General features: G+C 39.4%; 1 protein-coding gene across 1 annotated transcript; it reads left to right on the top strand.

Annotated features, from left to right (window-relative positions):
- The first annotated feature begins 481 nt into the window (after positions 1-481).
- Positions 482-1,876, top strand: LOC105397576 (lipase 3). The gene has a single exon (XM_011569598.3). It carries the CDS (start codon positions 529-531, stop codon positions 1,780-1,782), a length of 1,254 nt encoding a protein of 417 aa, XP_011567900.3. The 5' UTR covers positions 482-528; the 3' UTR covers positions 1,783-1,876.
- The last annotated feature ends 15,808 nt before the right edge of the window (positions 1,877-17,684 follow it).

The raw sequence follows: 17,684 nt of genomic DNA, 5'->3' as shown, positions 1-17,684 counted from the left end.
AGACTCAGGCACGAAGGGATCCGTACCAAAAATATTTTTTTTAACACCGATAACTATTATTTGAAAGCATTAACATAGGTTTTTTGCAACATAAATGGCTACAAGTAAGTACCTACCTATTGTATATTTTTTTGCGTTAAAATACAAGAAGATTGATTTTTTGCAGCCTTAAATTGGGATTGAGGACTTGAAAACACTGTAATTATGTGCTGTAATTATGTATATACCTATATGCTTCAAATTTACACCTTTAAACATTCAAATTGAAAGCTTTCCCAAGATAAAGGGTCTAGACGTCTTTCTAAACAGAAAAAAAGAGTTCAGTTATGGAACCCTAAAAATAGGATGATAGTGGTATCATTGATCAAACATCGTAATACCTAATTATTTATTTATGATTTATTTTGATTCGCATAGGCATCACCTATTTAAACTACTGAACATTTTCCCTCACAAGTCAGTCCCTTAGTATCTGCTAGATACGCACAACATGATCAGTAGTTCATAATTAAATAACATAAGATAGTCATGATGCTGCTGTGGGTGCTGGCTTGTAGCCTGGCCGCGTTGCAGGGGTGCCAGGCGCAGGGTGCCACCTCCACCGCCGGGAACCTCGTCAACTACACGGCCCTGTTCGGGACATCCCCGAGGAAGGACCTGGACTTCCTGCAACTCTGCCGCTACGACGGATACGACTGCGAAGCGCACACGGTGACAACCCTCGACGGATACATCCTGTCAGTGTTCCGAGTGCTGCCCAACGCCAACTGCACGGAGCAAAAGCAGCCAATCCTGTTCATGCACGGGCTGTACCTGACGGGCGACGACTGCCTGACGCCCGGGCCCGGCGCCGCGCACTGCTACCTGTACAGCGACGCCTGCCACGAGGTGTGGGTGCCCAACGTGCGCGGCAACCGCTACAGCCGCCGCCACGTCTACCTCAACCCCGACAGAGACGATAAGTTCTGGGACTTCGCTCTTGAAGAACACTCGTACCTCGATCTGCCTGCTTCTGTTGACTACGTTCTAGCGAAAACTGGACAGCCAAAGGTAGCGTTTGTCGGACACGCGCAGGGCGCCACCATGCTGGTGCTTCTTTGCGCCAAGTACCCCGCGTATAACGACAAGATTTCTGTCGGATTCGGTATTTCCATGACCGCATGGCTGAATCATGCGACATTCCCCGTTCTGACCATCCAAGGAGTTCTGGCTCCTCTGCTAACGGGTGCAGTGAATCTCGGAGTGAACGGCGAGTTGTTCCCGCACGGAGGCATCACGACGACGGCGGCGGAGGCGCTGTGCGGGCTGAACACCGCCAGCTACCCGTTCTGCTCCGTGCTGCTGTTCGCCACGCTCGGCTACAACCGCTTCCAGATCACCAACGAGACTCTCCCAGTGGTCGTGGGGCATATTCCCGGAGGAACCTCGCTGAAGAACTTCAACCGCTGGGGGCAGATCCGGAAGAACGGGTTCACAGAGTACGACTACGGCTTCGTGAGGAACTGGGTGAAGTACGGCTGGTACCGGCCGCCGCAGTTCGACCTGAGCCGCGTGTCGGTGCCGCTGGTGTTCCTCGGCAGTGAGGGCGACGTGGTGGCCGCCGTGCCTGACGTCATCAGGCTCCGTCGCGCGCTGACCACCGCCGAGCTGTGCGTGCTCGCAGACAAGACCTTCGGACACTTGGACTTTGTTTATGGCAAAGATGTACCCAACTACATCACTCCAAAAATATTGTCCAGCATTGAAAACGGAACCTATGTGTGTGATGGATATTTCATTTAGTACCCGTTATACTCCGGATTGAAAATTTAATTATGTACCTTACGCAAATGTCGCTTTATCACAGTTCAAATAAATAATTAATCAAAACTGTAAACATGGTTTTCCTCTCATTTCTAAGCCGGGATTTGTTGTCGAGCAAATAAAAAGTCTGTAACTTTCCGGCTCACGATTATTTCATTTACGAAGGTCGTGTCGCGCGTTCACATAATTACGTTGAAGGGGTTAAGTGCGGTCTGTGTTTGTTTGCGCCGAAGACCGGCGGGGGCGACGGCTGCGGGGGAGGGGGAGCTGTTTACTCAACGAAAAGGCGTCCACTGCTTAGAATATAATTTCATTTTTGTTTTATTTTCTCATTGATGCTTTTTTTGCAATGGAATCATAAAATACAAAAAAAAACTGTTTTCTAGGCAACAAAAAACGAAACACAAATTATACTTTAGCTATACCTATGCTCTAGCGAAACGCTATGGTTATTAGTCAACTGAAAACATCATCGCTCGTCACAAAATGTCGCTACGAGCAATATTTTGTAAGGAACGCCCTAATGTTGCAACAATAAAGTGATAAACTGATCAAATATGACACATCTAACTAGGCATTTACATTATTTACCTATGTAGAGTTAATAAATACTTACTATACAAACTACAATAATCTCACTAACCGAATTGCATAACCAATCTAATTGAGATGATCCAACTACACAGAAGTAGATTAACCTGTCCTGTATGCTCAATGCCTATTCGTGCATTTACAGCAATGTGTCTTGTGTTCCTTCATAATAAGCCAATTAGGTAGTAGAAGACCGATACGACTACAGAACAGACAGAATGCACGCAAAATCTACTGTTTACATACCCATCCAAATGATTAGATAATCTCACTTTTCAGTCATCACATGATGAGTTTGATACAAAATACTTAGATAACACTGTTTATAATAAACACCGTAGAACTAAAAAATGCTACCATTCAGAACTCAGCTCTAAAGAGCTATTTACACTAAACTTGATGACTTGAATAAGTACCCGCATTAGCGAATTTAGTTGTTTGACAGTTAAGTGACAAGTATAACAAGACGCTTTTAAGACCCCGAGAGCAGTTCACGCCATTTACGCCAGGCGGAGCTCCGAAGCATCGGAAAAACAAATGCAGTGCCGATTTTCGCTTGTCGATTTAGAGAGTGACCTCCAGTTCAAACTAAACTCTCTACTCTGCGTATTCTGCGAAACAATAATACATGCTACAACAAACAATGTTCATAATTTACTTCAGGTTAATTAACAAATAGAAAAGTTTAGAATTCCTCGAATTTTATTGTTTGAAACTATCAACTGTTTACGTGTAAGGGTCGGTTTCACATTAGAGTAACACGGGTAGATGAGCAAAGGAGCCCACAAAATGAAATTTGGTAAATGGGGAGCTATTGGCCAGGTTCGCATTAATTATTTATAACATCCTAAGTTTTACTAAACTATGCTGATGAGGGTTATGTTACTATACGCAAACACATACACACGTAAACCTCTGAACTCAGCATAGATAACTAAATTTGAATGATATTTGGATTATAATTATTATGTAATATTTAGTTCGATAAACTTTAACCGATAGACACGCGCAAACTGTAGGTACTTATTGATTAAATTCTTCAGCTCATCTATCTTTCACCTGCTGTTGGGTTACTGATGATTAGTTGCCTTGTATTTTTTTTACTGTAAGTACCTACATATTAATATGAATTCTACAACCTAAAGTCGCCATTTCGGTCTGACTAAAATACAGCTTCCTCTTTTGGATTCCACCAATGTACGCCAAACTGTTAAACCTATACCGGGTACCAGGGGACCAGGCGAGAGAGAAGGCAACCCGCTTGGCTCACCGCGGTGCCGCGGCGGCGGCGGGTGCTCACGTGATGCTGTACGTGCCCGCTGCTCCTCCGCTAACTAGTTATCAGGTGTTGGGTAATGGAGGCGCGTGGGTCCCCGAGGGAAATACTGCCAGTTAGCACTTGCGGCTGAGCCATCTTAGCAGCGATCGATGGCGAGATGTTGTTTTGTTATACGTGTTCGAAAATTTATCAGTGAACTACCGACCTGAAGGTAATAATGTGGAGTGTGTTGGATAAAGTTGTGGTGCGTAAATGTTACATCGTTTTTACAGCATCGTAACAAAAGGTCAATATCGACAAAAACTGTGTGAGAATAGACGCCCCGGCACTCGGTTAGGAAAAGGTGCTTAATTCAATTTGTCGGGGATTTATTCCAACGAAATGTTTTCCTTTTCTTGTGGGAGAAATTGCCTATTGAACAGCATCCCTTTTGATCTGAAGAATTTAATTATAATACGACCTTTAGCTTGTAATACAATTTGTAGTACGAGGCAGAACATACTCGTAACTTAATATAACGCACCCGCGCCATAATGTTAGAGGCAGTTTAATGTCTGCATGTACGTAAATAGTGAGGTGAGCCGTAGGTAAATGAATGGTTTGTACGAAACTTGTAGCTTTGCACTGTTGTTCTATTGGCTGATTGTTATGCGTAATTTATTTTGAGCATATACATAGTATGAAGTATGAACGTAAAAATAATCTATTTTCGTCTCACATGTAATAGTGTCGCCATTTTTTTGGTCAAGTTACTTACAGTTATCCCAGTAGGTATACATTCAAGATTCGTGGATAAAGGAATGAGTGTGTCATTTCACCACATTACAGACGATCGTCGATCAATCACGCCGGAGCTGACGGATTTTCATATTTATGACTATGAGCTGACACAGTACGGGATACGGCTGATGGTGGGTGTCGAGGAATACCGATCACACTCAATAACGCTATAAAAATACATTCAACTGGGTATATTTATAGAATTGGGTATTTGAAAGTTGGCTCGTATCTACTGGCTGGTTCGAATTAAACAAGCAGCAAATAGTTGAGATAATAACGTCAGCGGTTTTATGATTGCAATCAAGTGGAACTAGGCACCGGCAGTTACTCTAGCTTAACCGAAAATGAACGAGCCTCAGGTATAGTGTAAACGGTGTGTCTAATGCAATGAGTTAGAGTTGTGGTTAGCGCAGTAGCCTTCTAAAACTTCATTTATCGCATGCTAGAGTGGCCCACTTAGCCCAGGCAGGCAGCGAGCGTCGGCAAACTGTGCGGTCTAGTCGCCGGAAGTGACGCAGCGTCTGCAGCCTAACGACCGGAAGTGACGTTGGTTGACGGCGGCGGCAGCGGCGGTGGCTGCAGGAAGCACTCCGGGAGGCGGGAGGCTCGGCTGATGGAGTTCCACATTTGAATTTGATGAGGAAATTGGGGTGATTGATGTTATTGAGTTTTTATGTGGAAGTTGTCGGTGAATAATAATAAAATTATTTTAGACCTATGGGAGATGTATTCAGTGCAGCCGCACACTAGGTACAAAGTTTAGTTTAGTGATATAGGTACCTACAAAGTTTTTCTATGTCAAATTGAACATAATTATAATCAAGGTGCGGTACGGAAAATAGTAAAAACCTAATTTAAAAAAGCTTGATGTATATAACATCGAGTACATAATTATCACATAAAAACCTGTAAAAAAATCTCATTTATGAAAAACAATCGGCAAAGAAATTTTATTTTCTTTCATGACCCAGCTTCTACAATCTGGCAAATCTCAGACAGTGCAGTTGTGAGATAGTATTGTTGCTTCAAATATCTAGACGTGAAATGCAACATTTCTGTACAAACAGCATAATATTGTGTAAGGAAAAATATTTCACAAAACACAAAGTTTGGCAGTGAAAGCACCGCAAATGTTTAGGAAACCTAAGGTATGAAGAAAGATATGTATATTTTCCTAGGACATAAGCCAAAAACCGATTCTATCCTTCTTTCATTAAAGAAGTAAACATAAGATAAGATACAATTACTCTTTATTATGTTATGTATTTTAGTTCAGTATCACAACAATTTAGATAATTTTTCAGTATTACATTTTGATTGGTTATTAGAGCGATTACATTTACCTAGTTTCGCACAAGCTTGACGCCAGCCTAATCTTACGTACTCGTAATATCTTAATTCAAGTGCGTAACAAACTAATAAATTCTAGTTGCGGTTTACACATTATCCTCCAAAGCCTTCTGCCGTTAGAAGTTTCCGGCTCAACTAGTTATAAAACTTAATTACTTCGTACCGTACATCTTACTACCGTATTATAAAATAAAGAGTTATGCCGCAGTATAAACGAAACTTAGCACTTAGTACCCTCATGTTTACTCAATGGGTCTTGTTTATGAATCTAAAACTACAGTGGTTCAAAATGACGAGTGGTGTGACCCCCTTTTACAGTACAGATCTACAATTTTATTGGATATCCCCGATGAGTTTAATGGTATAGGTTATATACCACGAATATTATCCGACGAATAAAAAAACGTTGCTGTTCTTGAAATTTGGAAATAAGGATACTTTGGGATAGGTTTAGGTCAAGAGGCTCTTTACATAAACATTACCTACATAAACATAAATGTTTACAAAGGTTTAACAATGCTCACCACAAACAAATTCAGTCGGTGGGCACAGCTGTGTACCTATATCATAATACATACACAAAGCGTATCCATTTGTCATGAATGCACCGGTTAATTAAATTAATTTCACCTTTTCAGACAATACCGATATTGACCGAAACGAAAGCATTGAAGTATCCATTAGTTAAAGAATGAATTGTGTGTTTTCAATTATGCTTGTTTGCTCGCCGGATATAATTTAATCCAATCCATCGGGTTGTTATGAACGGCCGCCGGCTGTTGTTGTTACAACAAATTTTCTGATTGAATTTCGGAATGAATTGGAAATCGTTTGATCGAACCAATCTATCATGATTTTTATTCTCCTTTTCATAGCGTAATTATGTTTTGATTAACGTAGTATTCGATGTTTTGACGTGAAAATCAAGAGATAAAATCAATCAACCAAAGTAATTAAAAACTGTTATAATTTAATATTTTGAATATTGTAGATTTATAGTTTTAGAAAAATTAATATCAATGCGGTACCCGATAATTTAACCTCAATGCACATCATCGCACTTTCGAAGCGCCGATTCATCATCTATTGTATTGTCCAAAATCTTCAAAGTGTCGATTTCACGATGGAAACTGTCACCGTCTCAGACTGAGGATATAATTCACCCAAATCCATTACCACTCGGCCGTCAGGGCTGCCCCCGCGTCAAGTGACAGATGACAAATTACAGGGTTATACGGAGACGGGTATTCGAGAAGTACGTATGTTCCTTGGGTAGGATAGGATGTATCTAAGACTACCAATTTTGTGAGACATCCAGACGTGCTGGTGACCTAGTACCTGGTCTGCTGCTAGATCAAATATAAGTTTACGGCTAGTGGTTATACAACAATTATATGAATCAATATCAACTACAAGAAAAATTAAAATACAGGAAGTTGCAAAAGTGGTGCTGATGCTGTCAAAGTCAAATTTTTTTATTCATCGTACAAATATAAAATTTTCTGATGAACGTCAATTTTTACAAATTACTCTCCGTTCGGATAAGGGGGGGCTCTTTCTGTCTAAGGAGAAGAACGGAGGCAAGAAACTCCTGAGCCATCTTTTCAAAAAAAGACTTAAAACTAGTTGGTATACAATACATATAAGCTTAATAATAATTATTATAATAATATGAGCAGAGCTAACTACTTATCACAGCCATGCATTAACGTCCTCTAAGTAATCATCAATTTTATAATAAGCTTTTTTACTGAGTTTCTCTTTAATGTAACACTTAAACTTATTCTCTGGCATTTGAGCAACTTCTGTTGGAAGCTTATAATAAAATCTAATACAGTACCCTAAAAACGATTTATTAACTTTCGCCAGACGCATCGCTGGAAAAGCCAGCTTATGCTTGTTCCTAGTATTAATGTCATGATTACTGCCAATTGTATCAAAAGTGGAAATATTCTTTCGTACATACATTAAATTGGCAAAAATGAACTGACATGGAACTGTAAGGATGTTAATTTCTTTAAATAGTTCTCTCAATGAATCCCTGGAACCAAGTTTGTATATAGAGCGGATGGCTCTTTTCTGTAATACAAATATAGTTTCAATATCAGCGGCTCTACCCCAAAGCAAAATGCCATACGTCAATAAGCTGTGGAAATAACTAAAGTAAACTAATCTGGCGGTTTCAACGTCGGTCAGTTGTCTAATTTTCTTTACAGCAAAAGCTGCGGAGCTCAACCTTCCAGCCAATTTGGCAATGTGAGGTCCCCACTGCAACTTTGAATCTATAGTCATACCAAGAAAGACAGTATCATTAACTAGGTCCAATTTATTCCCATCTAGAATAATGTTAGTATCGCATTGTCTAACATTCGGCAGTGTAAATTTAATACATTTCGTTTTCTTAGAATTCAATAAAAGATTATTTACGGTAAACCAATCGTGTATGTCAGATAGAATAGAATTAATTTCATAAAAATTATTTTCACTTCTTTTAACTTTAAAAAGCAAAGAAGTATCGTCAGCAAATAAAACTATATTAGTCAATTTTTCAACCATAAAAGGCAAGTCATTAATATAAATGAGGAATAAAAATGGTCCTAGAATAGATCCTTGAGGGACGCCTATCTTTACATGAGCCCCCTGTGATTTAGTATTGTTAATATCGACCCTTTGTTGCCTCTTGTCTAAATATGAAGCTATCCAATCTAAAGCCTTTCCTCCTATTCCATAGTATCTCAGTTTCGAAATTAAAGTCTGATGGTCTACACAATCAAACGCCTTCGACAGATCACAGAAGACTCCAATAGCATCGTGATGGTCTTCCCAGGCGTCAAATATGTGCTTAATTAACGCAGTACCGGCATCGGTTGTTGATTTGCCTTTTGTAAAACCATACTGCTGGCTATGAAACAATCGAGCTTCATTGAAATGCAAAAGCATCTGATTGAGTATGACCCTCTCAAATATTTTACTCAAAACTGGAAGAACCGAGACAGGTCTGAAATTTGCAGGGTCCTCCATATCCCCACTCTTGAACAGAGGTATAATTTTACTCCATTTCATAAGATCTGGGAACACACCTTCAGCGATACATTTATTAAAAATGTTAGCCAAAATTGGGGCGATTTTATTAATAATAGAAAGAACAAATTTAACTGACATTCCCCACAAGTCTTCAGTTTTCTTCATATTTAAGGACTTAAATGTTTTTATAATAGTTAATGTATTAATATATCTGAATTTAAATTCCTTATCGGTTGAAGGTGCGTTCTCCTTCATCAGGGTTTCAGCTAATGTAGCTGAAGAATCTAGGTTGCAAGTAGTTTCTAAAGGAATGTTCGTAAAAAACTCTTCAAAGACTCTCGCCACCTCGTCATTTGATGTTATTATGTCATTGCCTACCTTTAAAGATAAATTAGTCTCGCGTGTTCGATTCTTCCCCGTTTCGTTATTAATAATATTCCAAATGGCCTTAGATTTGTTAGCCGAGTCTTTAATCTTGTTATTAATAAAAATTGTCTTCGCACAGTGACAGACACACATTGACACACATGCTGTTCCACTACATATACCACTTATGGAATACGTTATAAATAATTTATAAGTCAGCTCAGAAATTAAAACAAGTGGTTTTGATAGGTACTAATTTTAACCTTATGAACCACCAAAATAAACCGCATCATTTTACCTAAACTGAAACTTATGGTGCTTTGCTCAGTCGCGCGCGATCAGCTGACGCGTGAGGTCACTGAACCTACGTGTGCGTAACAATGACTTCCCAAGTGCTAAAATGTAGTAACTGTAACATTGTGATATGTGAAATCCTAGCTTTTATTCAAAATAAGCTGGACGTGATGGATGAAGAGAGTTTGTTGCGTGTTTGTGCTACTTCCTTCCCGGAGGAAGATGTCGCGGAAGCAAAGAAGCTCCTGTTTGATTCTGTCTCTAAGACAGGAATAAGGCGGAGGAAAGCTGGCAAGAACCGTCGGGAGCTGGAGGATATCATAGATCTCTTCCAACAAACACCCCCAGAGGAGATGCCCATATTTGTTGCTCGAGACCTACTAAAACTTCCACCTGTAAGTTTTGACCATGTAGACGTGACTAGACTCTTGAAGGACATTGTTGTAATACAAAAGGAGCTTAGAAACATCCAGGAATTCTATGCATCTGATGTCCAATATGCCACCGTTAACGAGTTGCAAGATTTGAAATTGGAAATCGAGAATCTCAAAAAGTCGACGACGATTCCATCTACGGTCAAAAATGACCTGTATGTGAATACCCACAGAGGAGCTTTTTGCATGCAAGACAGCTTCGAGTGCAATAGCGGCCCGATGGGCCTACTACACGGCACTTTATATTCTACCCCCGAGAAAGCCGATAAGAGCGATGTCGGCAAACCAACAGATTCGAATAAGCCGTCCTGCTCATACGCAAGCGTAACGGCTACTACTAATCAGAATAGCCGTCTCACTCACACGCATGGTGAATCGAAGCGCGTGGAGGCCCGCACGGCCACCGCTGGCGCTGTTGCGAACCGGACAGTGGCGAAACCGCGGTGGGCCTCAATGCCAGCTGACGCGAACAATAAGGAGGATTGTAATCTGGAGTCTGATTGGGTAACGGTCACTAGACATCGAAAGAAGACTAACGCCCGCTTTCAAGCAAGAGAGGGACGAGCTCAAGTCTCTGGAAGCTCAACTTTTAAGGCAGCGGATGTTAAGATACCTTTATATATATATAATGTCTCAAAAGAGACGAAAGTCGAGGATATTTCGAATTATATAATGAATAAAACCGGTGCCCAGGTAACACTGGAGAAGGTAATAATGAAAGAAGAAAAAGATTATGACTCATATAAAATGTATGTATCGAAGAGTAAGTTAAATCTTTTTGAAGACGACAATTTGTGGCCAAGTGGAATCCTATTTCGGAGATATATTGTTTTCAACAAAAACAGGAAAGACTCGGAGGATAAAAAACCATCAAATAAAAATGGCGATGAGCAAAGACACGATTAATTTAATAAGTTACAACTGTAAATCTGTTAAAAGGTCAGTACAGTGTGTCAAAAATCTGTGTGACATATGTGACGTCATTGCTATTCAGGAACATTGGCTTTTACCGTATGATATACCTTTCCTTGGAACGATTCATGAAGACTTCGAATATACCGGCAAGTCTGCGGTGGATACTTCGGCTGGTCTACTGAGAGGGAGACCGTTCGGCGGAGTAGGTATTCTCTGGCGTAAAGGTGCGTTCGAGTCAGTGTCCGTCGTGGAGTGTAGAAGTGTGCGTATCACGGCTATTAAGGTGTCAGTAAATAATAAATCGTTATTAATCGCGAGTGTTTACATGCCTACAGATAGTAGCGATAATTTACCCGAGTTTAACGAGTGCATGGGTGAGCTGGGGGCCCTAGTAAATACTAGTGATGTGGAAAATATATACCTACTAGGTGATTTTAACTCACATCCCAAAGAGTTATTCTGCTCGGAAATGTTAAATTTTTGCGATGACTTGCAGCTTCTGTGTGCGGACTTCGAAAAACTCGGTATGTTTTCTGACAATTATACCTACATAAGTGACTCTTGTGGCAGTACACGGTGGCTCGACCATTGTCTCGTATCCAAATCGGCTTGGAACTCAATAATGGATGTTAGCATAAAATATAATGTATTCTGGTCTGATCATTTACCGCTAATGATACAATGTAATATTAGTACCATTAAGATTAATTTTCAAGATGTAAATAACAGTCTGAATAAAATAATTTGGGGTGTAAGAAACCCGGAACAAATTAGTTTATATGCAAATGAGTGTAATAAAAACTTGCGAACGATAAATCTTCCTGAACAACTTAGGAATTGCTGTGACAAATTGCTATGTTTTGACAATCATCATCATCAGCTACTTGACGATTTGTATGCAAGAATTGTGAATATTCTGAGTGAAGCGTCGAAGTGTAGCAGTAAACTTAAATCTTATAAAAAAGTATCGCCGATTATTGGATGGAACAGGCACATCAGGGATGCTCACAGAGAGGCGCGGGTGAAGTTTGAAGTATGGAACAGTACTGGTAGATCAAGTATCGGGAAAGCTTATGAGGAGATGTGTGTATCGCGTAGGATTTTTAAAGCTAAGTTGAAGTGGTGCCAGAAAAACCAGGAACAAATAAAAATGGACATTTTGGCCACTCAGAGGCATAATAAGGACTTTAAAAAATTCTGGAAAAACACTGATAGACTGAACATCAAGCCAGGCCGACCTGTGAGCATCGATGGGGTGTCCGACCTAGGCGCTATAGCGAACTTGTTTAGAGAACATTTTAGCGTTAAGTCTCCTCTCGACCCGTCTAAGCTGGTGCTCAGTGCTGGAGCTCATGACGGTGATGTACCAGTTAGGTTCTCGGCGAAGGATGTTGAGAGTGCAATTAAAAACATGCATCGAGGCAGATCACCGGGACATGACAGCTTGAGCATTGAGCACTTGCAGTATGCTGGTGTTCATATGTGCCGTGTATTATCTTTGTTCTTTTCGTTGTGTGTAGTACATTCATACCTACCGCCTGAACTTGTGAAGGTTATAGTCGTGCCAATAGTTAAGAACAGAACTGGTGATCTATCAGACAAGAGCAACTACCGGCCAATTTCGTTAGCTACAGTTATCGCGAAGGTATTTGATCACCTAGTAGACTCTTGTCTAGATAAATATATTAAGTTGAATGACGCACAGTTTGGCTTCCGCCCAGCTCTTTCCACGGAGGCCGCGATATTATGTCTAAAGCATACGGTGAGGTACTATTTAGACAGAAATACACCTATCTATGCGTGTTTTCTAGACCTCTCCAAGGCGTTTGACCTAGTGTCGTACGACATTTTGTGGAATAAGCTGGACGGAATTATACCGAGTGATATTTTATCTGTGCTCAAGTATTGGTACGACAAACAGGTAAATTTTGTGAGATGGGGGGATATACTGTCTGACTCCTATAAAATGGAATGTGGGGTGAGACAGGGAGGGGTGACCTCTCCTAAATTGTTTAATCTATATATAAATGCATTGATTGGGGAACTAAAACGCACTGGTGTCGGATGCCATGTAGATGGGATTTGTTTTAACAATATAAGTTATGCAGATGATATGGTGCTGCTGGGCCCCTCAGTCAATGCATTGAGGAAATTGTTGGGGGTTTGTGAAACATTCGCAAATAGTCACGGATTGTCATATAATGTTAAAAAATCTGAATTTATGTTTTTTGCTGTAGGTAAAAAAAGGTTAAGAACGGTTCCTGACCTATTTCTTAATGGTACTAAATTGAATCGTGTAAAAAGTTTTAAGTATCTAGGTCATTATGTGACTGAAAATCTGTGTGATGATATGGATATGGAAAGAGAACGCAGGGCGTTGGCCATCAGTGGTAATATGTTGGTCCGAAGGTTTGCGTATTGCTCTAAGCAGGTGAAGGTTACCTTATTCAAAGCTTATTGTCAATCAGTGTATACAAGCAGCCTCTGGACTAACTATACTCAGAAGGCTTTCAGCGCCCTGCGCGTTCAATATAATAACACCTTCAGGATGATGATGGGGCTGCCCCGCTACTGCAGCGCGTCAGGCATGTTCGCAGCCGAGCGCACGGATGACTTTTACGCCATTATCCGGAAGCGAACAGCGTCTCTGCTGGGCAGAGTGCGGGCCAGCGACAACAGCCTCCTGAGGGTGATCGCCGAGAGGGTGGATGGCCCTATCTTGAGACACTGGGTCCAAGTACTTAACTGGAACAGGGTAGGATCAGTACTCAGTGTTTCAAAATAGGGTGTGTAAATAAATATATTAATGTGTTTGTGTTTGTATTTAGCCTAACCTAGTATTAAGATTCATTGTTACTAACACTTACTATGGACTATGTGGTCTGAAATAAATATTTATTATTATTATTTGTACATTGTTTCTTAATTCATACATGAAACTGCAAGTAAAGCATTCGGTATCGCTTCCACTATACCATTAGCCATTGTGTCAGCGTTGGGAATACCAGCTCTTCACAGTTGATACGTCCTCGTGACTTGCTCGTCTAATCTGTGAAATTGTATCTCGACTTGAAACGTACGAGTGAGAGAGGAGACGGGATGACTGACGAGGTAGTTGAGAGGTTGTTATTGTTAGTTCGACGATGAATGTCATCGGATTGACTTTGTTTAGTGCAGTGGTTGAACAGTCTGTCCTTAATTAGGTCGGTTTCAATTCCAATCGCAGGAGTTACAAGTATTATTGTTATTTTTATATTATTCAGTTTTCACAGGCACTGCAACGTTATTAACAACACAACTTGCATTACAACATAGGCACGAGTTTAGCCTCCAATCATCGCTTCGTATTGGTAAAAAATAGCAGTTAAAACAGATATGTAATGTGTAATATGTAATATTTCGTTATGTTGCGACAACCCTAGTCGAAACTGAATCACTATTTCAGAATGGCACTCTGATTAGATTGTAGCAGTAATTCGATATGCACGCTGGTGCTCTGTGCGCGCTGCACGACGCCCGTACCTCGTCCCACGTCTCATGCCTCACTGTGCAAGTGGTGGAGCCATTCAATACATAATACATTGTGGTAATGTGGTTTATCTTACTCAATTGCAGCGTTTAGTTTCCATCTGGTTATTTTGAGCATTCAAAACGCAAATTGGCCATAAATGTTATTTACACACTAACTATAGGTAGGTTCGTATTTAAAATAACAAAATTCCAATATAATCAAATTAGAACCCATTTATACAGTAGGTACATGATAAAAACACAATATAGGTACTCGTATATAATATAATTATGTTACAAGTTTGTATTTACATTACATAGTAGAGAAAACTTTGATAGTTATTACGGCGTTACTATACGGGCTACGTCAACACCAAGGCTCACTTTAGCTGGAAACATTTAACATTGCCTCTTTGAAGAGTTCTCCTATACGAGTAGGTAAGCAATTATAGTATCTGATATTTGAAACCCCGTAGATTTTGTTTAGTTCTCGTTGGATTAGTCTTAAAATATCTACAAAATTTAATATTAATGAACATTAAGTAATTGGCTAAAATTGAGCAGCCCACGAAACAGGATAAAGTCAGAAAAACAACTAGGTACCTAATTGTAATCAAAGTGATCAGATCCGCCTACACTTTATGTTGCCCTTTGGCTAAAACAGTTCTTGACAAAAAGTCTTGTCACAGATTGTCTCTCCCGCCTACATTTATCGCTGTAGCTGAGAAACAAACTTTTACCGTAGCTTGTCGCACGCGCCGCGCTAGACAACCCAATATAAAAGTGTAAATGGGCAGCGACTGAATTGAGGTTATGTTAACTCTTGTTTAATGCATGAGTTTATGTTCGAATAAACGCGATCCTTACCCCCGACCCCCTAACCCTTACGACCGGCACTAGTGGGTGAAACTGCGGCAGTGGCTACGCAGATGTTCGTCTAAATTAACTGTCCAGTGTATGTAGAGCTGCGCTTGAAGGATGGCTCGGTGTGAATGAGATGTTTTTGCAAAATGGACGAGAGTGCTTCATGCAGCCGTTGATGCGGACGAGGGGGTGAAGAGTGAAGAGCGGGGGAGGGGAACTGCGTTTTTAAGAGCATGAACAGGTAAAACTCGTCAATTTATACTATGTAGAGTTATTTAAAAAATATTGTTATTTCTCGTATAAGTGGTTTACAATCATATTATTATACGTACTGTATAATATAGTTGTAAACTAATCTAATGTATCAGAAGAAATCATAAGTCTACCTACTTGTCTACTGAAAATATTTTATACAACACAATAAATAATAATAAAACGTACCTAAAACGATCAAGACTTATATTTTTATAAATACCTAAAAATAAACAGATTATTTGGATGCAAATGCATTTCAGGAGTCTCACCTCCTTAATATTTTTCCTCAGACACTTCCTTTTTACATTATTACACTTCCTTGCATGGCGCCTTAACACTTTGCTCGGCGACGGAGCAGTTAATTTGTCTGCGCTTGTTTTTCAAGCCACACACTGTACAGTGCAGGCCAGGGAAATAGACGCACTCCCGGCCATATTGTGAGGCTGATAGTGCAGGCCAGAGAAATAGGCGCAGCTCCCGTCATACTGTGAGGCTGATGCTATCCTGAATGCATTCCGGAATATCTTCTGCATATTCATTTTCAAGGAAAATTTATTTAGTAAATGTACACAGGAACACAGGGTGCTTAGCTGTTAGAACATCAATGGTTTGGGCCCAAGTTTCCGAGTAAGCTTAACTGGCCGAGCTAAGGCTGAAATATGATATTGATATGACTAGAGGACATACATATTCAATGGTCCAATAGAACCATGAGTGTAATAGGTTTTCAGGACCAAGTGTATATTAGAGTGTACTCAAAAATTAAAATGAAAAATACCACTTTTTGTAGTGCCAAGGTATTTGTATTTGTATTTATTTATTTAAGCAAAATAATCCTTAAAAACTAATATTTACAATATCAGCCAAACAACTGAGCTGTTTATCGGCTGGTAATACTCCCATTTATGTTACACTAAACAAGTACCTACTTAAGTTATAATAAGTACATGCATATTATAGCAACTTATGTAGGCAATTACAATTACAATTAACAATTATGTTTACTTACGTTTAAATAAAAATGCTCGATTTACAAAAGGTGTTTTAGTATACAGTACATTACATATTATTATTAAACTACACAGTTTCTAAATTGTTCAGTAAAAATTCTTTCACACGATTCTTAAACATGTTTTTGGATGTAGATCTGAAAAACTCCGCTGGCAACTTGTTATAAAATTTCGGCACTAAGTATTTGAATAATCTTTCACCATAGTAATTAGTTGGTTTAAAGCATTCAATAAAGTTTTTACCTATTCTTCTTTTATTTGTTTTACTTGGGCTTTGAAATATGAATTCTTCCGCTTTAAAGTGATTAATCGCAATGCTATAAGTAACATTACAATGTATAGGTAGTATTTTACAGTGTTTAAATAGTTTATTGTAACATCCTTTACAGTCTCGTTTTGTTTTACTACCAACTAACATTTTAAGGAATCTAACTTGCAGGTTCTTGATTGTGGTGTAGGCAATGGTGGAACTTTTTTTGACGATACATATCTACATTAAAATAAAATAAAAAATATATTTTGCAATAATACAATTTATCGCGCGTCCACTGCAAGTTGGAGACAAGAATATATGAACGAATTTGTCAGCCTCAAGCAGCCGTCTCCTGCGAGACATACAGACTAATGGGGTGAAAAACTACATGTGTGCTACTTCCACACATATCTAACGTTCTTATTTCATACGCACTAAGAGTTATATTTCAACTCACAGTGTCGTAAGTGATAAGTCTTTGACTTTACCAAGCACGGGAAATGTATTTGTCATGGCGGTCGCTTTTTGTGACTAGAGCTCGAGTCGCTCTGTCTGTCTCATGATTAATTTCTTTGTTTTTTTGGTGGAATATTTGACCCAATACAGTAAAGTGCAGAGATATTAATGGGGAAAGATACTTATTGTTTTTGTCTTCAATGAACATGAATGTTTCGGTACTTTCATGAATTTCATGGAACTATTTTTCATAGAAAGTATACCATTTATTTTGTTAGTTATGAAAAAATATATTTAACTCTTTGATAATCCAACTGTAAAATATTTCTCAAAGTGGCTTTAAAATAGAAAATAACCATATCAAGCGCGAAGTCAATTTCCTTTCGCCGTAAAGGGTAGTAAAATAAACGCTTGAATAAGTTAATATTCCAGGCTGAAAAAACTAGGCTGAAGTACTAGTAAATGTTGGTATTTAATTATTCAGTGAGCTTCATGAAACG

This window comes from Plutella xylostella, chromosome 5 (assembly GCF_932276165.1).
Source record: "Plutella xylostella chromosome 5, ilPluXylo3.1, whole genome shotgun sequence".
In the NCBI taxonomy this organism is placed as follows: Eukaryota; Metazoa; Arthropoda; class Insecta; order Lepidoptera; family Plutellidae; genus Plutella; species Plutella xylostella.
Note: the sequence above shows the minus strand (reverse complement) of the source record. Positions and strands in the feature narration are given on the sequence as shown.

Bases quoted from the DNA above. Each gene is read 5' to 3' on its own strand.
- LOC105397576 (XM_011569598.3), top strand. From the start codon at position 529: ATGATGCTGCTGTGGGTGCTGGCTTGTAGCCTGGCCGCGTTGCAGGGG.